This window comes from Megalobrama amblycephala, linkage group LG9 (genome assembly GCF_018812025.1).
Source record: "Megalobrama amblycephala isolate DHTTF-2021 linkage group LG9, ASM1881202v1, whole genome shotgun sequence".
In the NCBI taxonomy this organism is placed as follows: domain Eukaryota; kingdom Metazoa; phylum Chordata; class Actinopteri; order Cypriniformes; family Xenocyprididae; genus Megalobrama; species Megalobrama amblycephala.
Window position 1 is genome coordinate 40,143,650 of NC_063052.1, and position 25,007 is coordinate 40,168,656.

At 37.5% G+C, this 25,007-nt stretch overlaps 1 protein-coding gene across 2 annotated transcripts; it reads left to right on the plus strand.

The window, feature by feature from the left end:
* Positions 1-166: 166 nt before the first annotated feature.
* Positions 167-23,998, plus strand: LOC125275905 (dolichyl-diphosphooligosaccharide--protein glycosyltransferase subunit STT3B-like). Of its 2 annotated transcripts, none has more exons than XM_048203221.1 (16): positions 167-603; positions 12,128-12,236; positions 12,326-12,613; positions 12,690-12,755; positions 13,845-13,944; positions 14,098-14,196; positions 14,300-14,446; positions 17,455-17,503; positions 17,782-17,936; positions 18,010-18,191; positions 19,699-19,874; positions 19,959-20,130; positions 20,207-20,380; positions 21,910-22,023; positions 22,109-22,324; positions 22,505-23,998. In XM_048203221.1, the coding sequence occupies exons 1-16, from the start codon at positions 374-376 to the stop codon at positions 22,598-22,600; spliced, it is 2,373 nt and encodes a 790-aa protein (XP_048059178.1). In that variant the 5' UTR covers positions 167-373; the 3' UTR covers positions 22,601-23,998. The 2 variants fall into 2 exon arrangements, with proteins under 2 accessions (XP_048059178.1, XP_048059179.1); XM_048203222.1 differs by lacking the exon at positions 167-603 and adding an exon at positions 6,513-9,626.
* Positions 23,999-25,007: the final 1,009 nt, after the last annotated feature.

Genomic DNA, 25,007 nt, shown 5'->3' on the forward strand with positions numbered 1-25,007 from the left:
AATAGCCTATTTTCATATACAGTCGAGTGTTACCACCATTAGCCTACAAAAAATCATCATGGTAACTAGTTCTCCCTAAAATAGGTTAATACAGTTATTGGTACTACAAAACTAACGTAAACGTTACAGCATTGTCTTTAGGCTTACGATGCTTTTGGGAAACGCTGCCCTGGTAGATTTTTGATGGAAACGCGAGTCGGTTCAACTGAATCACTGCAAAAAGAACTGTTTCAAATGAACGATTCGTTTCGGAACAAGCTGGACGCGGATCAGAGCTGAACCGCACTGACGGGTGATGATGACGTGAGATCCCCCGGTCGAACCGATTGAATGTGAATATCAGGGAATAAACAGACTTTCATCCTGCCAGAATATGACGGAGCTTCATCGCAGATCGTCAGCCGGTACCGGAGGCTCTCCGCCCGGGATCAGCCGCTCCAGCGCCGCGGGTGGAGGAGGAGGAAAAGGCGGATTATCGCAGCCGGCTGGATGTCAGTCTCTGCTGTCTTTCACCATCCTTCTCCTGGCGTGTGTGTGTGGATTCAGCTCCAGACTCTTCGCCGTGATCCGCTTCGAGAGCCTCATTCATGAGTTTGATCCGTGGTGAGGAACTTTCCGTCCTGTCAGATATTAGCGCTCTTTACTTCAGACTCACTCTTCAAACTCTTGATAACTGTGAAAGTCTTCCTGTATTTGATCTGTTGTACTTTAACTGTCAGAGCTGCAGTAAAGTGAGTGTTTATTTAGAGAGACTGTCGATATTGAGTCCGTTTCTGAGGTAAACTCCTCTGTTTTTACCTTCGATTGTCTCAAAACCTCGTGAGCTGACTACATAGACAGCATCTGTCAGCTGACTAACTAGACGGCATCTGTGAGATGAATAAATAGACAGCATCTTTGAGATGACTACATAGACAGCATCCATGAGCTGCCTAACTAGACGGCATCTGTGAGCTTACTACCTAGGCAACATCTGTAAGCTGCCTAACTAGTTGGCATCTGTGAGATGAATAAATAGACAGCATCTTTGAGATGACTGCATAGACAGCATCCGTGAGATGCCTAACTAGACGGCATCTGTGATCTTACTACCTAGGCGACATCTGTGAGCTGCCTAACTAGTTGGCATCTGTGAGATGAATAAATAGACAGCATCTTTGAGATGACTACATAGACAGCATCTGTCAGCTGACTAACTAGACGGCACAGATATGTGAGCTGATTACCTAGATGGCATCTATGAGCTGACTACCTAGACAGCATCTGTTAGCTGAATAAATAAACACCATCTTTGAGATGACTACCTAGATGGCGTCTGTGAGCCTACTACCTAGACAGTATCTGTGAGCTGCCTAACTAGATGGCGTCTGTGAGCTTACTACCTAGACGGCGTCTGTGAGCTGAATAAATAGACAGCATCTTTGAGATGACTAACCAGACAGCATCCATGAGCTGACTAACTAGATGGCATAGATATGTGAGCTGACTACCTAGACAGCATCTGTGAGCTGAATAAATAGACAGCATCTTTGAGATGACTAACTAGACAGCATCTGTGAGCTGAATAAATAGACAGCATCTTTGAGATGACTAACTTAGACAGCATCTGTGAGCTGACTAACTAGACAACATCTATGAGCTGGCTACCTGGATGACATCTGTGAGCTGAATAAATAGACAGCATCTGTGAGCTGACTACCTGGACAGCATCTGTGAACTGACTACCTAGACGACATCTGTGAGCTGAATAAATAGACAGCATCTGTGAGCTTACTACCTAGACGGCATCTGTGACCTGAATAAATTGATGGCATCTGTGAACTGACTACCTAGACAGCATCTGTGAGCTGAAGCATCTAATGTTCTTGAATGATTGAGAGGAATGTAGATTCTGGTCAGATTCTGTGTTTGTGTTTTTACCATCAGACGAGTGGAACGAGACCTAGAGGAGTCGGATTGAGACGTAGACGGATGGAGAAAGCATGCTCTTTGATCCTCCCGCTGCTCGGCGAGACACAGACGGTTAACCAGTATTGATGAAGTATCTGTTAGAAGCACCGCTGTGGTCTGTTCTCCCCGATAACACGCACATATGGATTTCCTCCATCGTTTCAGGCTGTAATCCACTGAGTGTCTGGATTCAATCCAAACTGTAGATTAGTAAAGTAAATCAGGTCACAATGTAAAAGACCTACTTGAGAATAAGACGCATTTTTTTATATGATTGCTAAAGTATTTATTGCATGTTTCTCCTCAGTAATAGAATAACATTTCACCCATCTCTAGTGAAATTAATAAAAGAGGTTTGATCACAGAGCAGGTGAATTTAACCCATGAACAAAAGGTTAATTACGTCTTCTCTCAGTCATTATTGAAACGTCTATGAATCTAGCAGCTTTTATGAGACACTTAATATGCTGAAACCGGTTTATTGTGTGGTTATAGATTATAGACGGTTAATGGCAGTACATACGGTGCTCGTCGCAATGTATTTATATTTCAGTCAGATTGTGTGACGCATGTGACCCCGGTGAGATCTTGAGATGTGCATCATGTGACTTCGGTCGTGATTGACAGCTCAGCTCGACTCTGTTTGTTTGTTGTTTTGACTTGAAGTCATTCTCCTTCAGAACTGCACACTCTGTCCTCGCATAATCCAATGCATATTATCTGGTGAAATTATAAATATTTATTAGATTATTCCTTTTTTTGCTGAGTGTTTTGCTGAGTGCTTCATGAATTTGTTGTATTATTCAGCAGTTTTTGGGATCTGAAGAGAGCGCACCGCTATAAGTCAACAGTCAAGCTGAGTAAAGTGTTTAGCACTCATAATGTTTCAAACGAACATATTTATATACTTTTTTCCATTATAGTCGGATTTCACTTTTTAAACTTTAGTTAGTGTGTAATGTTGCTGTTTGAGCATAAACAATTCAATTCAATGCAATGCAGAGAGAGAGATTTTCTTTCCCAGAGAACAACTACAACGAGCTTCTTCCCGGGTTGGTGACATCACAAACCCCAAAATTTACATAAACCCCGCCCCCGAGAACACACAACAAAGGGGGCGGGGCCATGTTGGGCTGCTTTAGAGAAGAGGAAGAGTTGTTGTAGTAGAGTGTTGTTGACATGCCGTCATTTTACGCCAGACTGCTTCACAAACGAGGGTCAATTCAACACAAAAGATTAACATGACGGCACATGCTAGTGGATGAGTTGAATCAACTCCACAGCAACTCCATAAATTTATCCACTAACCATTCAGAAACGTCCAGTTTCATTCTAAAAGTTGTAACTTCTTCCTGAGTCTCTCCATCAGTGTCGACTCCGGTTTGAACAATGTAAGGCTGAACACCGTTACTGACAATCCTCATTTTGGCTGCGTGAGATTCTCCAGCTTTGTTGTTGTTGAGCTGTTAAAGCTCCGCCCTCTTCTGGAAAGGGGGCCGGGAGCAGCAGCTCATTTGCATTTAAAGGGACACACAAAAATGGCGTGTTTTTGCTCACACCCAAATTTGACAAGCTATAATAAATGATCTGTGGGGTATTTTGAGCTGAAACTTCACAGACACATTCTGGGGACACCAGAGACTTATATTACATCTTGTGAAAGGGGCATTATAGGTCCTTTTAAGGAGCATATGAACTTTGTTTTATGAGTTCTGTATTTAGTGATTTTGTGTATCATATCATTATAAGGTTTGATTTGTTCGTGAGTTTATTATACAAACACAGATGGCTCAGTTCCCTCCTGAATTAATTATACATGTGCATTTAAAGTTGTGTGGAATTCTGGAATCTGAACTCCAGTTCCAGAATTTCAAAATTCCATCAGAAATCATCAGCTGTTCTGTAATATTATAGCTTTCTCTGTGGGTTTGGAGCGTTTAAACTGACGCTGATGATAAAAACCCAGTGTTTGTTGCACTGCGAGCGGCTCTGGGTTTGTACGATAAACAGCTTTGTTTGTCTCTTGTAGCAGAAAAAGCCTCCGGTGCTTCAGCGATTGCTTCTTTCTGAAGTCTGTCTCCTTCTGAAGGAAAATGAATGACTCTGACTGAAGCTGCTGGTGTTTCTCTTTGTTTAAGTCTGAGATGTCACAGTGAAATCTGATGGTGTGACGCTCAAACCTGCTCAGGTGATCCTTCTGAAGTCATCAGGGTCTGTTTATGATCGTCTTTGTCTCACATGAGTCAATAGTCATAATATAGTAAGAGTCTAGAGATATGAAATGAATATGGAGCGCCTCAGATCATCTGATGAGAAATGTTTGAGTTCATATTGAGATCTCTGATGTTTGATTGCTGAGCAGTTTGAGACGTTGCTGAGATTCTAAAGGAGCTTATAATGTGAGATTAACAGCTAAAAGCTAATGAAAAATATGAATAAAACTATAATACTATATAAATAACACTACTCCAGTCGTCTGTGAGTGTTTGTTTGTCTTTGTTGTGGCAGACATTATTGTGAATCTTTGGCATAAACGCTTGTTGATGTCTCTTCTCTAAGCCGGTCGGCTGGCGCTTTTGTGTGTGTGTGAATATAATGACATCATCCTCGTCTCTGGTGGCACAGAATGTGTTCAGTCAGTGCATGTGTTGCTGGCTGGCAGACTGTCAGTCAAACACAGAGACACATGGACCAGATCATCAGACGGAGCCAGATCAGACCCAGAGGAACTCGAAAACAGACAGTGATGGAGAAGTAACAGATTCCTGGAGTAAAGACGGATCAGTGCTGGATGGAGGATTGTTGATGGTTGCTTACAGTCAGTTTTCAGCACAGAGATTGAGAAAGTAGTATAGGGCTGTATGAAATAGATTCCTGCAGTATGGATAAATCAGTGTAAAGTGTTTACTGTTGATTCTTCAACCTGTAATACCCCTATCACAAGATGTAATATAAGTCTCTGGTGTCTCCAGAATGTGTCTGTGAAGTTTCAGCTCAAAATCCCCCACAGATCATTTATTATAGCTTGTCAAATTTGGGTGTGAGCAAAAACACGCCATTTTTGTGTGTCCCTTTAAATGCAAATGAGCTGCTGCTCCCCGCCCCCTTTCCAGAAGAGGGCGGAGCTTTAACAGCTCAACAACAACAAAGCTGGAGAATCTCACGCAGCCAAAATGAGGATTGTCAGTAACGGCGTTCAGCCTTACATTGTTCAAACCGGAGTCGACACTGATGGAGAGACTCAGGAAGAAGTTACAACTTTTAGACGTTTCTGAATGGTTAGTGGATAAATTGATGTAGTTGCTGTGGAGTTGATTGAACTCATCCACTAGCATGTGCCGTCATGTTCATCTTTTGTGTTGAATTGACCCTCGTTTGTGAAGCAGTCTGGCGTAAAATGACGGCATGACAACAACACTCTACTACAACAACTCTTCCTCTTCTCTAAAGCAGCCCAGCATGGCCCCGCCCCCTTTGTTGTGTGTTCTCGGGGGCGGGATTTATGTAAATTTTAGGGTTTGTGATGTCACTAACCCAGGAAGAAGCTTGTTGTAGTCTCTACCAGCCGTTTGTTGTAGTCCTTAAAAAGCGATTTCTGTAAAAGAAAATATCTATCTTTGCATTGAACTTTGAGTGTCGTAACTTTGCAGATGTTGTTTATGCTCAAACAGCAACATTACACACTAACTAAAGTTAAAAAAGTGAAATCATAATCAAGGACCCCTTTAATAGAGTGAAAAGGTAAGAATAATTATGCATAGATGAAGGGCATAAGCATATTAGTTCAAACATCATGGCACTCGCATCACCAAAGTCATTGGTTGTTTAGAGTATTTGTTTTTAAGAAGCACTAAAGGGAATTGCTGGCGGTGTTTTCCTCCTGCTATGATAAATGCTTTTGAAAAAGTATTATTTTGAAACTCTAACACTCATTTGTCATTGATCAGGTTTTCAGATGTACACATTTCAAAGGATCTGTTTTGTCAGTATATTGAGGTGTTTGAAGAGATTTCACTGTAAATCACTAAATGTCACAGAGGCTTTTTGAAGTTTCTCGTCATTCTTTCGACAGACTCGGTGAGAATATACAATGTGCAGTTCATTATTTGCTACAAAATGTGTCTGATATTTGACAAGAGAGGGTCACATCTGTAATGCAGCGGTTCTCAAACCAATTAATCTCATTGAATCGAAACTTAAATAGATTTTAAAAAAGCATTTAAATGAGCTAAAATGGCTAAAAGTTAAATCTATATTAAGCTATATTATATCAATATCAAGATATTTATAATAGTAAAGCTGACATCAAATTTTTATGTTAATTCATTCCCTCAACAACTGCCATTTTTATTCATGAACCAGGATTCTGACTTGAAAAACCTGGATATATGAGGGAATTTTAAAGTCTGGTTTTTAAAGATATATACAAAAAAAGGGATTTTTTTAAATTAATATATATATATATTAATACAACATTTTTTAATTATGTCATGCTTTTTTTACTCACAACAATTGCTAGTTGTGAGTAAAAAATCATTTAAAAACCCTTTAATCACAAAAATGTAAACACTAAATTGGTAATAAACTTCAATTCAATTATTGAAACTTTTGTAATTACGGTGTTTAATGATTTTAATTATTAATAATTATTTTATTTACAGGGTTCATACAAGGTGCTTAAAGTGCTTGAAGTACTAGAATTTGACTTTTTGAGACGTGCTTGAATTATTGAAAAACAATATATATGAAATTAGTCGGGTTAACCTGTCTATAATTTTTTTGTTCTTTTGAAAAATTGTTTTGAAAAAAACAATCTTTTCATGCAAAATTAATGCTGCAGCCTGTCTGATATAGACATAGAGCCATGTGGGTGATATTGCTCATATAAATATACAAGTAAATGACAGCTTTTATTCTTCAGGTCAATCCTATATTCATGAAAATAAATCATTTTGAATAAGGAAAGCGATATATTTGTCATAGTATCCTTTCAATGTTAAAGTTACCACAGTCATTGCATGCATTGCATGTGCTGCACTTTATTTTTCCGAATTTGTTTTTATAGTTTATTTTTATTTATCTATTTACCTTTTTTTGAATTTGAAAGATAATAAAGATATTGTTTGATAAGTCAGATCTCTGATTGTAGTCCTTGAAAACCAAAAAAATAGTGCTTGAAAAGTCCTTGAAAAATGTATTTTACAGTATCTGTACGAACCCTGTATTTAATGATTGTAATATGTTGCCACTGCATTAGCACTTATTATTTACAATACTATTATATTGTTTAATATTATTTAGCATGTTATAGAATACTTGATTGTGATTGGTCAATAGTGTCTTTCTGTGGTTAAATATCTAAACTGTATGAAATTCATGTCTACTTTCACTCACTGTCTTTCTGCTCACAGAATAAAATACTTCAGCTATAATCAATATTTCAAGTTCATGTCTGTGTTGGGATCTAAAGGAATGCCGGTGATCAGGTGGATGTGATTATTGCGTGTCCAGAAGTTTTGTGGATGGTATACATGATGAAGATGAAGTTGGAAGTAGACGCTCCGTTAGAAGATTGTCTCCACCTGGTTTTGTTTTGCAGGCGTTTCAGTATTTCACATTCTTCTCAGTCCCTGAAGATGATCTGAGTCAATGAGGTGAAATTCAGTCCGAGGTTTCAGCCTTTCTTCTTCTCCCGCTGTTGTTTGTTTCTTCATTTGTGTTCGCCTCTGGCATTTCCAAGCTGTTTTCCTCTCTCTTTCTGTCTTACAGTGATTTGTTGTATGTGTTTGTCTCAGTGAAGCTCTGTTTCTAAATCTAGTGAGCTGTCTACACATGCAAATTTCTAAGTCGTCTCATAAGGCAGTACTATAACTGCCCAGCTTTTCACATTGGAAGCACGCCTGTGATGCCTTAAAATGCTGTCAAGTTTTGGAAACGAGCGATTATTATTCATTCTGCCACCCTGCACTCATCATCACACATATTGATTTGATTCGACTCACAAGAGTCTTTGTTTCATGGTCTGTTTTGAGAATATGACAGAATATAAAGCATATTTTATCAGAATGTCCTGCTAAATTGTATTAGGTAATGATTTCATTCAGAGATCTCTCTCTCTCTTTCTCTCTCTCGTTGGTTGATAACTGAGAGCTCGTTTATTTTGCAGTCTCAGTTTCTCTTTAGTTTGTCCTTGACTTTCTGGAGGCAATTTTCTCAAAAGACAATCGATATCTTTCAGCGGCCCTGAACTTCCTGTCATCCCTCGCTCCACTTACTTGTGTGCATGTAATTGAGAAAGTCAAGAGGCTTCATTTACATTTCACACTGATTTGCATAATCCTAAAAAACAGGCTTTGTATGCAAAATATAATGAATGTTTTTCTGTTGATTTTGCTCAGTCCTTCGACTCTGACAGTTTTAAAGTTGAACTCGTGAAGATCAGAGTCTGTGGAGAAACTGAGAGCTTGTACAGACTCTTACTCACAGTAATTCAGTTTGATTTGAAGGGCTGTTTTCCACTGTCTCTGTGTCCTTGTAAACTGAAGCTCTTCTTTAGAGTTTTATACGTCTGTCTGTGACCCGTGAAGTACAGTTATCAAACACAAGCGTCTCACACCTGCTATGTATAAAGTTTGAGCTAGACCTGGACAGTTTTTATGATCGATAAATGTACGAATGTCAAGATCTTTTATGAATGTATTAGTGTTTAGCAGTGTGGATTGATTGCACAGTAACCGTATAACACATGTTATTAATTTAAATCTCAGTTTAATTAAAATTTGTGCCCTGAAGTGTGCTGTGATGTTTTAATCTGATTTCTGCTTCATTTGGCGGGTGGGACGCAGCCAGCGCTCGCAGTCATCAACACTGAATACAATTATTGTGCATTTTTATTAATATTTATAATGCACTAAACATCTCTCTTGTCCTTTGTTTTTACTGCATCGCCCAATAAAATGGTTCCCTGCGGCTGAAAACAGCGTTCACACTGAAGCGAGACGTACAGGTCACTGCGTGCCATTTATAAGTTCATATGCGAACTCAGTCAGATCACAATTAGGGCCTTTTATGAAAACTTTATTTTTTAAGGAACATCACACAATTTTTGACATTATGAATTGAATCTTTTTGGAGTCTAATAAGAGCTGAATCGTGCCCCTGTGAGATTTGAATAATTTCTGACTGATCTCAGACCAGCTGTGAATCTCAGATCAGGATGAAACGAGTGCTGGTTTCCTCTGATCATGAAGTGAAGTGAGCCTCGTTCACTCCATCATTAATGAATCACTCCACATCCAACCAATCAGAGTATTCACTAAGAGATGGTGCTTATCCTTAACTCTATCTATCTATCTATCTATCTATCTATCTATCTATCTATCTATCTATCTATCTATCTATCTATCTATCTATCTATCTATATGTGTGTGTGTTTGTGTGTGGGCCTCCATCTGTCTTTCTCTCTCTGTCTTGCTCTCATTCTTCTCTTTGTTCATGGTAAATTTGTGCTATTCTTTCTCTCTAAACTCTCCTCTCATTCAGTTCAGCTCTTGTTTTCTATAATTTGTGAGTTTCTGTTGTTCTTGTGTGAGTTTGAGAGTGAAGTGAGAGGACACATGGTGAGCTGAAGCATCTGTCTGAAAACCTTCATCCCTCCTTCATCATCGTCTGAGTGTGTGAGTTTTTAATTCAAATTAGTTTTGTTTTTGTACAAACCCGATTCCAAAAAAGTTGGGACACTGTACAAATTGTGAATAAAAAAGGAATGCAATCATTTACAAATCTCTTAAACTTTTATTTTATTCACAATAGAATATAGATAACATATCAAATGTTGAAAGTGAGACATTTTGAAATTTCATGCCAAATATTGGCTCATTTTGGATTTCATGAGAGCTACACATTCCAAAAAAGTTGGGACAGGAAGCAATAAGAGGCCGGAAAAGTTAAATGTACATATAAGGAACAGCTGGAGGACCAATTTGCAACTTATTAGGTCAATTGGCAACATGATTGGGTATAAAAAGAGCCTCTCAGAGTGTCTCTCAGAAGTCAAGATGGGCAGAGGATCACCAATTCCCCCAATGGAGCAATATCAGAAAGGAGTTTCTCGGATAAAAATTGCAAAAAGTTTGAAATTATCATCATCTACAGTGCATAATATCATCCAAAGATTCAGAGAATCTGGAACAATCTCTGTGCGTAAGGGTCAAGGCCGGAAAACCATACTGGATGCCCGTGATCTTCGGGCCCTTAGACGGCACTGCATCAAATACAGGAATGCTACTGTATTGGAAATCACAACATGGGCTCAGGAATACTTCCAGAAAACATTGTCGGTGAACACAATCCACCATGTCATTCGCCGTTGCCGGCTAAAACTCTATAGGTCAAAAAAGAAGCCATATCTAAACATGATCCAGAAGCACAGGCGTTTTCTCTGGGACAAGGCTCATTTAAAATGGACTGTGGCAAAGTGGAAAACTGTACTGTGGTCAGACGAATCAAAATTTGAAGTTCTTTTTGGAAAACTGGGACGCCATGTCATCCGGACTAAAGAGGACAGGGACAACCCAAGTTGTTATCAGCGCTCAGTTCAGAAGCCTGCATCTCTGATGGTATGGGGTTGCATGAGTGTATGTGGCATGGGCAGCTTACACATCTGGAAAGGCACCATCAATGCTGAAAGGTATATCCAAGTTCTAAGACAACATATGCTCCCATCCAGACGTCGTGTCTTTCAGGGAAGACCTTGATTTTCCAACATGACAATGCCAGACCACATACTGCATCAATTACAACATCATGGCTGCGTAGAAGAAGGATCCAGGTACTGAAATGGCCAGCCTGCAGTCCAGATCTTTCACCCATAGAAAACATTTGGCACATCATAAAGAGGAAGATGCGACAAAGAAGACCTAAGACAGTTGAGCAACTAGAAGCCTGTATTAGACAAGAATGGGACAACATTCCTATTCCTAAACTTGAGCAACTTGTCTCCTCAGTCCCCAGACGTTTGCAGACTGTTATAAAAAGAAGAGGGGATGCCACACAGTGGTAAACATGGCCTTGTCCCAACTTTTTTGAGATGTGTTGATGCCATGAAATTTAAAATCAACTTATTTTGCCCTTAAAATGATACATTTTCTCAGTTTAAACATTTGATATGTCATCTATGTTGTATTCTGAATAAAATATTGCAATTTGAAACTTCCACATCATTGCATTCTGTTTTTATTCACAATTTGTACAGTGTCCCAACTTTTTTGGAATTGGGTTTGTAATTTATATCAGTTTGATTTTAACTCAGATCAATTGTGTTTAATTCAGATAATTTGTATTTTTTAATTAATTTTGTTTCTGATTTTAATTCAGATCAGTCTGGTTTGTAATCCGTTTCAATATGATTTTTAATTCAGATCAGTTATATTTATAATCTGTATCAGTTTGATTTTTAATTCAGTTCAATTGTTTTTAATAAATTTGGTTCTAATTTTAATTTAGATAAGGTGTGCTTGTAATCTATATCAGTTTGATTTTTAATTCAGATCAGTTGTGTTTTTAATTCCGATTGTGTTCTTATAAAGAGCATCTCATTTTGACATATTTGACTGTACCACAGAATCTGTCATAAACACAGCTGCAAAATTGATTTTTTTGTCCTAAAATTGTGTGTGTGTGACATCTGTGATGGATCACTAGTGCTGGTATAACAACCACTAGAGCAGAGAGTTGGGTTTTCTTTTTTTGGAGATCAACACACACACACAGTCTGTCATCCATTCAAACTGTCTGTTGTGTGTGTGTGTGTGTGTGTGTGTGTGTGTGTGTGTGTGTGTGTGTGTGTGTGTGATGGTGCTCAGTGGGAGTTTGTGTGTTTCTCTGCTGGTCTGATCCAGACTGATGCCTGCAGATGATGTTCATGTTCTCTCAATATGTGAACAGGTGCAGCATCATTGTTTTCTGCTCATGCCTTCAGAAGATGATTATGAGTCCATCATAATTCATACCATATGTGTGACGATGGACTGATTCCAGATCAGCTGTCAGAAGAGCAGAAGCGTCACACCGCACAAATGACATTCTATTTATGTTTGACAACAGCAAAAAACCTTTGTATCTCATTTGCATAAGCAACATTCTGTGAATATTCATGAGTCTTTGTGTGTGTGAACAGGTTTAATTACAGATCGACTCATCATCTGAGCACCAACGGCTTCTACGAGTTCCTGAACTGGTTTGATGAGAGAGCTTGGTATCCTCTGGGACGAATCGTTGGAGGAACGGTGAGTCGCGATTCAGTTCGTTCACGTCTGAACTCTGAATCTCTTCTGTCAGAATCCAGTGTCAAACCAGATTCTGTGTGTTCCTGCAGGTCTATCCTGGTCTGATGGTGACCGCTGGTCTGATTCACTACATCTTGAACCTCGTCCACCTGACCGTCCACATCCGGGACGTCTGCGTGTTCCTTGCGCCCGTCTTCAGCGGTCTGACGGCGATCTCCACCTTCCTGCTGACGCGTGAGCTGTGGAGTCATGCGGCGGGGCTCCTGTCCGCCTGTTTCATGGCCGTAGTGCCCGGGTACATCTCGCGCTCGGTGGCCGGATCCTTCGATAATGAGGCCGTGGCCATATTCGCCCTGCAGTTCACCTACTTCCTGTGGGTAAGAGGAAGTGCTGGAGGAGGTTCGGCGTCACTGTTTGATTTGAACTGGAAGTGAGTTTTATGTGTTTGTCCAGGTGAAGGCCATCAAAAGTGGATCAGTGTTCTGGACCGTCGGATGTTGCCTCTCATATTTCTATATGGTGAGTGTTTGAGCGAGAATAATGTACCTGAATTCATGTCTGCTCTTAATTGTATTGAATGTGCACCTTAAAGGTGCCCAAGAATGCTTTTTCACAAGATGTAATATAAGTCTAAGGTGTCCCCTGAATGTGTCTGTGAAGTTTCAGCTCAAAATACCCCATAGATTTTTTTAAATTAATTTTTTTAACTGCCTATTTTGGGGCATCATTAACTATGCACTGATTTTTTCAGCGCGCCGCCCCTTTAATTCACGTTCTCCCTGCCACACGAGCTCTCGATTATATTACAGCACATTTACAAAGTTCACACAGCTAATATAACCCTCAAATGGATCTTTACAAGATGTTCGTCATGCATGCTGTATGCATGCTTCAAATTATGTGAGTATAGTATTTATTTTGATGTTTATATTTGATTCTCTATGAGTTTGAGGCTATGCTCTGTGGCTAACGGCTAATGCTACACTGTTGGAGAGATTTATAAAGAATGAAGTTGTGTTTATGAATTATACAGACTGCAAGTGTTTAAAAATTAAAATAGCGACGGCTCTTGTCTCCGTGAATTCAGTAAGAAACGATGGTAACTTTAACCACATTTAACAGTACATTAGCAACATGCTAACAAAACATTTAGCCCTTGTCTAATGCCTTTCATAATGTTGGGAACATGGGCTGGCATATGCAAATATTGGGGTGTACGCCCCGACCGCGTGTTTTCCGGAAATCTTTTAAACAAATGAGATTTACATAAGAAAGAGAAAGCAATGGAGTTTGAAACTCAATGTATGTCTTTTCCATGTACTGAACTCTTGTTATTCAACTATGCCGAGGTAAATTCAAATTTTGAATCTAGGGCACCTTTAAATCTTAAAAGTATACTTAAGAAAACTCTTTGCAGATAATAATATCAATTGAAAAACAGTAATAAGAGTACACTTTCAGGACTGTTTCGGAACAATTCATTCATGAACTTCAACTCTATCACTGTTTTTCTTTTGAATCTTCAAAGCTGATTGATTCAGAGTTTCTGAATCGTTTTTGACTGAGGGCAATTCATGTTTGCTCAGTAACAGAGTGTGTGTGTTTCAGGTGTCAGCGTGGGGCGGTTACGTCTTCATCATCAATCTGATTCCTCTTCACGTGTTTGTGCTGTTGTTGATGCGCCGCTTCAGTAAGAGAGTTTACATCGGTGAGTCTCAGTCAAGATTCACAGCAGACTCTGAGCTTTGATTCATTCCAGTTTTTTACTGAGCAGAGGAGACTGTTGATCACTTTGGTCAATGCTTCTGTTGTTGTCTTGATTCTGATTGGTCGGCTCTCTGTCTCTCTCTCTCTCTCTCAGCGTACAGCACGTTCTACGTCATTGGTCTGATTCTGTCTATGCAGATTCCTTTTGTTGGGTTTCAGCCAATCAGAACCAGTGAACACATGGCAGCGGCTGGTGAGTCTCTCCTCATTGGCTACAGCATCACAAATGTTGATTCAGTGTATTTGTGGATCTGTATCTCTCAGTTCCCTATGTGTGTGTGTGTGTGTGTGTGCAGGTGTGTTTATGCTGGTGCAGCTCTATTCTTTCCTGCAGTACCTGCGAGAGCGACTGACACGTCAGGAGAGACAGACTCTGTTTTCTGTGGCTGTTTGTGCCGCTGCGCTGCTGCTGTTTGTGTGTGTCATCTACCTCAGCTGCACAGGTCAGTTTCCGCGGTACACCATCATTTGACATATCGTCGTTGTCGGGCGGAAACCTTGTATCTTCATATTTTGTCTTCTTCTTAAATCATTACTAGTGGTCACCCTTTACATCTGTGGGTTTTGCAAATATTAAACCAATAAAAAAAAGTAATAAAAAGAGCTTGTGACTAAACCTTGTATATCCACTGAATCCTCAAATTATTGGAAAAACATCATAACTCCACCTGCCTCAATCGTGAATGAAGTGCCGCACACTGTTTGGAGCATCTCTGCTTGTTTGCAATGCAATGGTAAATAAAGAATTGGTTCTTTGAATAAGTACACCATTTTCTTTACTCAAGAAACACTCTCTCTCTCTCTCTCTCTCTCTCTCTCTATATATATATATATATATATATATATATACAGGTGCTGGTCATATAATTAGAATATCATGAAAAAGTTCATTTTTTATTGTAAATTATTTTAAAAAATGAAACTTTCATATATTCTAGATTCCCTACATGTAAAGTAAAACATTTCAAAAGTTTTTTTTTTTTAAATTTTGTTGATTAGAGCGTACAGCTCATGAAAGTCCAAAATCCAGTATCTCAAAATATTAGAATATTTACATTTGAGTTTCATTAAATGACCATCCCTACAGTATAAATTCCGGGTATCTCTTGTTCTTTGAAATCACACTAATGGGGAAGACTGCTGACTTGACAATGGTCCAGGAGACAATCATTGACACCCTCTACAAAGAGAGTAAGTCACAGATGGTCATTACTGAATGTGGTGGCTGTTTACAGAGTGATGTATCAAAGCATATTAAATGCAAAGTTGACTAGAAGGAAGAAATTGGGTAGGCAAAGGTGCACAAGCAACAGGGATGACCACAAGCTTGAGAATACTGTCAAGTAAAGCTGATTCAAACACTTGGGAGAGCTTCACAATGAGTCGAATGAAGCCGGAGTCAGAGCATCAAGAGTCACCACACTCAGACATCTTCAGGAAAAGGACTACCAAGCCACTTCTGAAACAGAAACAACATCAGAAGCATCTTACCTGGGCTAAGGAGAAAAATAACTGGACAGTGAACAGTGGACAAAAGTCCTCTTTTCAGATAAAAGTAAATTTTGAATTTCATGTTGAAATCATGGTCCCAGAGTCTGAAGGAAGATTGGAGAGGCACAGAATCCAAGCTGCTTGAAGTCTAGTGAAAAGTTTCTGAAGTTAGTAATGATTTGGGGGGGGCCGTGACGTCTGCTGGTGTTGGTCCATTGTGTTTTATCAAGTGCAAAGTCAATGCAGCCATCTTCCAGGAGATTTTGGAGCACTTTATGCTTCCATCGGCTGACAAGCTTTATGGAGATGCTGATTTCCTTTTCCAGCAGGAATTTAGCACCTGCCCACAGTGCAAAAACCACTTCCAAGTGGTTTGCTGACCATGATATTACTGTGCTTTATTGGCCAGCCAACATGCCTGACCCCTGAATCTATGGGATATTTTCAAGAGAAAGATGAGAAACAGCCGATCCAACAATATACAGATGATCTGAAGGCTCAATAGTGCCTCAGCAGTGCCACAGGCTGATCACTTCCATGCCACACTTCACTGATGCTGTAATTTGTGCTAGAGCAAGTCATTTGCTGTAATATGTGCTGCCGACCAAGTATTGAGTGCAAAAATGAACATACTTTAAAGAACTTGAACTTTTCTGTTTTGCAAATCCATTTTTTGATTGATCTTATGAAATATTCTAATATTTTGAGATACTGGAATTTGGACTTTCATGAGCTGTAAGCTCTAATAATCAAAAAAATTTTAAAAAACTTTTGAAATGTTTTACTTTACATGTAGGGAATCTAGAATATATGAAAGTTTCATTTTTAAAAATAATTTACAATAAAAAAAAGAACTTTTTGATGATATTCTAATTATATGACCAGCACCTGTATATATATATATATATATATATATATATATATATATAAAGGCTAATGTTTTATGTATTTGAGGAGCGAATAAGTGTGTCTTAGTCTAGTATTTGCCTTATTTGACTTATAAAACAAAATAAAATATGAACAAATGACAAGCAACAGGTTAAATATATACAACAGAACAGATAAATGAAACAATAAACAATAATCAGACATAAAATAACACTGCATAGTCTTCGCTATATTGATTAAATATAGATTAATCCTTATTAAAGCTACTTAAGTTATTCAGTCAAGATTAGTGAGTGTTTTTGTCTTTGTTGTTTGATTAACATTAATGACAGACGGCAGCAGGTTTATTAGGCTGCTGTCACTTTAAGAGCGAATTCACAGATCTAATACACTGTCACACATGCGTTTTCTTTCTATTTGTTTGTGTTGAGACATAAACGACTCTATTTACGAGAATACTCGCCAAAACTGGCATTTTGACATGCTTTTATCATGTGTATTTTTCTGTTTAAAAGCAAGAAGATGTGAAAGAGAACTCAATTCAGTACTCACAAGCTGTTTTCTGTCTCTGAAACTCGGCTCTCTGTGTGTGTGTGTGTGTGTGAGTACTAAATTAATTTCTCTTTTGCATCTTTTTGCATTTGAATCTGAATGGTTAAAAATCGCTTGAATGTTTAAATTGACAAGACTTAAAAACGTGTGCAAATGATAAACATTCGTGACGACACAAGTGCGGCCCGAGCGTCTTTCACACTCGCCCCTGGTCATAGGCCAGCACTTGTTGTCAAGCCCTGAAGTTACTGAAGTTATTATAACGCTGGACAAAACCTTTTAACTCCAAAATATGATTTTGGTAAAAAGTTAATAATATAATGACACATGCAAGTGTCTGACCATATATAAAGCCACAATATCAACTTTATCAATGCAGTGTTTAATTATTTAAAAAATAAAGTGTTTTTTCCACTCCCTGAAAAGTAGCATGTTTGAAGATACAAGGTTTCCGCCCGACAGCGACGATGTATGCTAACATGAGCGTCTGCTGATGATGGTGTGTGTTTGGTGTGTTCAGGTTGGATCGCTCCGTGGAGTGGACGCTTTTATTCACTCTGGGACACGGGGTAAAAATTCACAACATTTACAATTAAAAACATCATTCATGAGCTGATTCAGGACAGGCTTGATTAGTTTAGGTCAATCATTACTATTACTAGTGTTAAACAAACTCTACATATTAAACATCAGCACCCTAGCAACCACCAACAACACCCTAGCAACTGCATGACACATACTTAACCCTGAAACGGCATGTAAGGTAAGGTCCAGCTTTTCACAGGCACAAAAATCTCATTTCTACTCAGAGTTTGAGGTCATTTGAGGATGTTTTTTCTGTGTGCAGCTACGCCAAGGTTCATATTCCCATCATCGCGTCGGTATCGGAGCATCAGCCCACCACCTGGGTTTCTTTCTTCTTTGATCTTCACGTCCTGGTGTGCACCTTCCCAGCAGGCCTCTGGTTCTGCATCAGAAACATCAGTGATGAGCGTGTGTTTGGTACGGCCGTTTTCCTTCAGGTCCAGGGCTGAGTGTCTTTGTGTTTGATGTGAGTCTCTCTGCCGCCCTCCAGTGGTGCTGTACGCCGTCAGCGCGGTGTATTTCGCCGGTGTGATGGTCCGTCTCATGCTGACTCTGACGCCGGTGGTGTGCGTGCTGTCGGCCGTGGCTTTCTCCAGCGTGTTTGAGCGCTATCTGAGCGACGATCCTCCGGCTGAGGACGACAGGAGGAACTCTGGGAGTCTGTATGAGAAGGTTCACACAACAATAAACCTGCAGGAATCTAGAAACTCAGATGATTCGGAAACACTTTAGATCAGCAAAACTGATTTCACATGATGTTTGTAAATGGTTAAAGTTTGTAAAGATGGCATTTACTATTGCTTATAGATGAAATCCAGTCATTTCAATTGATATCGGCTCAGTCCAGAATTTCACATTAGAGCAGAAAATTTCTCCATGCAGATTCATTCATGTCACCATGAATTCAACATGTTGACCAACAGATAAGTGTGATAAAAGTGACTTCACTGCACTATTGATCTAGTCAATCTTTTTCGGCCTTTGATAATTCACAGAAGTTTCGCTAATGTGACACGCCTTAACTTTCACAATTCAAAACTCTTTCAGTCCAGGTAGACAATTACTTAAAACTAAACTGCAAAAATGGTTAGTTTATCCTGCAAACATTTACATGTTTCAGAGGTGTAGAATTTTATATAAATATATAAATTATTGATATATAAATTTATTAATAACTAATGTATGAATAAATGTATAATTTTTATTGTATAAATAATTGTTATATGTATAATAAAATATAATAAATATTGTATAATTGTATATATTTTTATATTATATATTTCAGAGGTAGAGAAATTTAAATAAATAAATTATTATTTTAAGTTGTATACATTTATTTATAAATACTTTATAAATACATTTATTTTTTATTATAAAGAAAATATAAAATAAAATATATACTAAATATACTAAATATTAAATAATTGTTTGTTTATTTTATATTATATATTTCAGGAATGGAGAACACGTGATTAAAAATTAAATATTAAAATATTAAAAATTAATAAATTTTTATTTAACAGTGTATACATTTATTTATAAATAATTAATACGTTTATTAGTTTTTATATAAAATTATATAAATATATAATCAAATATAATATTACATAATTGTTATTATGTAATTATGTTAATTTTTATATTATATATTTCAGGTGGAAAAGGTTATATAAATATGTAAATTATTGTTTAGAAATTATCAATTTATTCATAAATAATTAATAAATAAATATTTGTGTATATTTTATATGATATATTTAAAAGGTGGAAAAGATTAAATAAATATATAAGTTATTAATTATGAAAAAATACATAAATATACATTTATTTATAAATAAATATAAAATTTAAGTGATAAAATATAAAAAAAATATAATTGTTTATATAAAATAGATACATGAAGATATAAAATATAAACAAATTTTATAAGAAAAATATAAAAATATTTATAAAAATATAAAAATGTGTGAGAGATTTATAATAATGTCTTCATGAATCGTTCACAGTGAGATCAAACATTTATTAAGACAGTAAATTTTTAAGTCATGTTGACAGAGTCAAAGTGATGGTCTGTGTTAAACTGATGTGTGTCGCCCCCTGCTGGTGATCTGACTCTGTGTGTGTGTGTGTGTGTGTGTGTGTGTGTGTGTGTGTGTGTGTGTGTGTGTGTGTGTTTCAGGCTGGTAAGGTGCGGAAGCAGGTCGTGTGTGAAGAGGGCTTGGGTTCAAACATCAAGAGTCTGGTCAGCGTCCTGCTGCTGCTGCTGCTGCTCATGTTCACTGTTCACTGCACATGGGTCACCAGTAACGCCTACTCCAGTCCCAGTGTCGTGCTGGCCTCATACAACCATGACGGGTACGTTCACACACACACACACATACACACACACACACATATACGCACACCAGCTCATCCATCCTCCCTGTGTGTTTCCATCAGCTCGCGCAACATCCTGGATGATTTCAGAGAGGCTTACTATTGGCTGCGGCTCAACACCGGCCAGCACGCACGCATCATGAGCTGGTGGGATTATGGGTATCAGATCGCAGGCATGGCCAACAGAACCACGCTAGTGGACAACAACACCTGGAACAACAGCCACATCGCCCTGGTGAGACACGCGCGCCACAGGAAGAGACACTGATCCACAGGAAGTCTGATTCCCTCTCTCCGATCGGCTCTTTCAGGTGGGGAAAGCCATGGCGTCCAATGAGAGTGTGGCGTATGACATCATGAGGCTGCTGGACGTGGACTACGTGCTGATTGTCTTCGGAGGGGTGATCGGATACGCCGGCGACGACATCAACAAGTTCCTGTGGATGGTGAGGATCGCCGAGGGAGAACATCCTCGAGACGTGCGGGTGAGACGCGCTTAACTAACAACTAAACTATTACAAATCATGTTCTGATGGCGCCGATAGCCTCGTGGGCAGCACCGACATATAGCGCCGTTGCTTCGGGCGACCCGAGTTCAAGTCCCGGCTCACGGTCCTTTCCTGATACCGCCCCCCTCTCTCTTTCACACATCACTTCCTGTCCGCTCTGTACTATCCTATCACAATAAAGACAAAAATTAATTAAAAAAAAAATCTTGTTCTTTAATTGAAATAAAACTGAAATAAAACATGAATATTAGATGAAAAAAAGTATTTTATTTCAGTTAGTTCCCATGGCAACATTTAATTTTTAAGTTTTTATACTTTTAGTAATTTTGCTAAAATTCGTTTTGTATTATTTTTTTAATATTTCTGTTTACCTTTAATTTATTTTATTTCAGTTTTTAAGTTTCTGTTTTATCTAATATTTACATCTAATATTTATATTTTATTTTATATTTATTTTATTTGATTAAGATTTATTTTATTTTTGTAATATTTCTGTTTATCTTTAATTTATTTTATTTCAGTTTTTAAGTTTCTGTTTTATCTAATATTTACATCTAATATTTATATTTTATTTCAGCTTTATTGTATTTTCTTAGTTATATATATATATATATATATATATATATATATATATATATATTTAAGTTTTTCATCTAATATTTACATCTAATATTTATATTTTATTTCAGCTTTATTGCATTTTATTAGTTTTTTTTTTTTTTTAATATTTCTATTTAGTTTTAATTTATTTTATTTCAATTAGCTGCCGAGGCAACGTTTCTAATTTTAAGTTTAAGTTTTTATCTAATATTTACATCTAATATTTATATTTTATTTTATATTTATTTTATTTTATTAAGATTTATTTTAGGTTTTTAATATTTCTGTTTAACGTTATTATTTTTTTTCCAGTTTTTGTATAATTTTATCACTTATCACAAGTTTTTTAAGTTGAAGTTAAAGTACTAAAATGACTAAACATAAATTAAAGGTACAAATATTTAAAAAAAAAAACTAACACATGACAAAAACTATTAAAATTAAAACTATTAAAAATAGTTTTCATTAATTCATTAATGAAATAAATTAAAATATAAATATTAGATGAAACGCTTAAACTAAAAAACTTGTATGAAAATTAGAAACATTGCCTTGGCAAATAACTAAAATAAAAAAAAAGCTAAATAAAAATATTTAAAAAATAATAAAATAAAGATGAAAAAAGCACATAACAAATTACTAAAACAAAAAATCTCACTAAAATGAGAACTGAAAATATTACGATAAAAGCTCATTCAAAATATTAATAAATATTATAATAGTATACGATGAGGTTAACTAGAGATCAACCAGAGCGCAGCTGGTTAATTTCACATTTACATCTAAAAATCTACTTCCTTTTCCTGTTGTTCATCTCAAAGCTCTCGATTAGACATGAGATGTTTAACAGTCTTGAACAGGAAGTGAGTTTCTCTCTGAATGAGTGTGTTTGTGTCTGTGGGCAGGAGAGCGATTTCCTCTCGCCGCAGGGAGAGTTCAGGGTGGATAAAGCCGCGTCTCCAGCGCTGCTCGACTGTCTGATGTATAAGATGTCCTACTATCGCTTCGGAGAAATGCAGGTGGATTCTGCTCACGTGATCTGAACCGTGTGACCGTGTTCAATCAGGAGCTCGTGTGACGTCTAACATGTTTCTCTCTGTTCAGCTGGACTTCAGAACTCCTCCAGGATTTGACCGAACGCGCAACGCTGAGATCGGAAACAAGGACGTCAGGCTGAAGCACCTGGAGGAAGCGTTCAGCTCCGAGCACTGGCTCGTCCGGATCTATAGAGTCAAAGATCCGGAGAACCGGCCGCGGCTGGAGCGCAAACCTCGAGTGACCAGCGCTGCTAACAAACACAAACACAAACACAAACGGAAGGTACGAGATCCTTCCATCTATAAACTCAGACTTGTTTTCATCAGCTGATGTTGTTTCCCAGACAGCAACATAGTGTCCGGCCAATATCTGATACGTGTGGATTCCACACGGGCCAGATGTGGGCTGGATCTGGGCCGACACTATGTTGTTGTCTGGGTTTAACGTTGTCGATCTGTGCAGGTGACCAGGAGGAGACGTGGATTCATCAAAAACAAGCTTGTTCTGAAGAAAGGCAGAAGATTAAACCGGAAACAGAGGCGAACTGGACTAAACTGAACTAAACTGGATCACTGGTGTCTGGAGCTGCTGCAGTGGCTGGTTATTATTTTTCATACTTGAATATGTGTTTGATAATAAGGGAACAGATTGTTTTTATATGACAAAACGGAAATGCGACACTTTTTAGCTGGAGAATGAAGATGTTGAACCAAAGAGCTCATGTTCTCCTCATATCAGACATTTACACTGACTGTTGCTGAGCGGAAAATTACAATTACACTCAAAAATATATATTTAGGCCTGAATTTAAGATTTATGTGTTTGAATTGCATTAAAAATTTTCCATCTTTTTGTATTTCACAGTTTTAAACTGATTAACTTCATGTGATGCATAATAGTCAGTCATACATTTTTACATATTTTTATATATTGTTTATGACATATTTTCAAAAGGCATTTATTCAGAATCAGCTTAGAATCAGCATAAATCTGTCTTTTCAAAAATGTATTAATATTTTGTTAGTGTTTTTATATTTTAATGTTTCTTTGTTAATTTAGTTTGGAATATGAATCAAAGATGCAGTAATTTTCAGCACTTTTGGACTGTTTCTCGTGACTTTTAATGGATTTTCTCTGTGATAGATGGACAACATTAAAGTTTTTACATGTAATTCATTTTATTGTGCAGTTTAATATGCAAAAATCAATGAAAATCTGCGCCTGAACAGTGTCTCTGAATGCTGATATCACATTGTCACTGAGGAGGATCAATCCGCAGACTTCAACTCATGAATTGAATTGAATTGATTCTCCGTATTTTTATATTGTCTCTCTGAACTGCTGAAGATTTATTTCTCATTAAAAGTTCCTTATTCTTCGTGCTTTTCTTCAGTTGTAGGCTGATTGTGATGGAGGTAAAATACAAATAATAAAAAAAAATGTTTTTTTGTTCAAAATTGTATTTTGTTTACAAAAACGTTCTAGGGAAAAAAAGACTTTTCCCATAAAAAAAAATATTGCTCTGTGCTAATGGTATATTATAGTATGTCATAATCCCTATATTCCCTTAACCTTCGTTACAAATAAGAATATTATCATTACAAAACCCCTGATGTTTTTGTGTGTACAGTATACTTGCACTGTAGTTCAGCCGATCCTCACTAGAGGACGCTATAACATCAAACCTGCCGAGCAGATCTGGATTAAAGGTAAAAAATGTGGTGAAAGGACATGTATGTTACTATTATTTGGTTACAAATGCTTGACATTTCAATAATTTTGAATGTCAGTGAAAAAATACAACGCTGTGAGTGCTGAGGCAGGTTTATTTCAAACAGAAATTTCCAAAATATCTCTTGTCAGCTCCGTTTTACTCAGTTACACACGATCAACACCGTTTAGAAAGACTTGCTGTAAATTATTTTACTCTGAGAAAAGCAAGGCATGTTTCATGTTTATTTCAGCACCCATATGAACAGTTTACAGTACTCGTTGCAAAAGGAGCTTAATTTTGCTGTGTGTGAAGGTGCGGCCACATTAGCGATATTTCCGCGAAATTTCGCAGGCAAAAACATATTCGTTGTCTCTTCTATAAAGCACAGCTCAAACAGAACACATTTTCAAACCACATAGTTTTCTGTTGTTCAGTATGGTGAATTCAAATCCCCAACTTTAAAATGCACGAATTTTACGTGAGCATTTTTCCCCGAAACGATCCAGCCGAGCAACAATAAATGTGACCGCACCTTAAAGGAACAGTTCACCATTAATTACTCACCCTCACGTCCTTCCAACGTACATATTAAAGAGACAAATGAAAATATTTTCATGAAAGATTTCTGTCCCTCCATTTAAAGTCTCTTGACGCTTCAAAATTTCCTTAAAGGGATAGTTCACCCAAAAATGAAAACGTCATCATTTACCCTCATGTTGTTCCAAACTTGTATGAATTTCTTTCTTCTGCGGAACACAAACGATGATATTTTGAATATGGGCAACCAAACAGTTGATGGGCCCAACTGAAGAAAAATACTATGGAAGTCAAAAACGGGACTCCCTTGCTCCTTCCTCTCCACCAGATTGTTTGTTGTTGATTTTGTTTGTTCTTGCTAAGTTGTACATATTGTAAATATTCATTAATTAATTATTTTTTTCTTTATTACTTCACTTTATTGCATTTAAAGAAAATAAAAATGTAATTTGTAAAAATGACAAAACTTGTGGTCCATCCCATTTCGCTTGCAATCCCCTCACTGTCGTCACACACACGTGCAAAACATTTGTTATGTCTAATAATTTTCCTAGACAAATAACATCTATATAAATAATGAGGGACCAGGGTTGCCAGGTTTTCACAACAAAACCCATCCAATTGCTTCTCAAAACTAGCCCAATTGCATTATGGGGTGTCCCACGGTAAAAATCACGTTCCAGGAGGTAAAATACGCATTTTGGTGGGGTTTCC

Bases quoted from the DNA above. Each gene is read 5' to 3' on its own strand.
- LOC125275905 (XM_048203221.1), top strand. From the start codon at position 374: ATGACGGAGCTTCATCGCAGATCGTCAGCCGGTACCGGAGGCTCTCCG. The intron at 18,192-19,698 runs GTTCACACAACA...TGTGTGTTTCAG, and splicing joins CTGGGAGTCTGTATGAGAAG to GCTGGTAAGGTGCGGAAGCA. The intron at 22,325-22,504 runs GTACGAGATCCT...CGATCTGTGCAG, and splicing joins AACACAAACACAAACGGAAG to GTGACCAGGAGGAGACGTGG.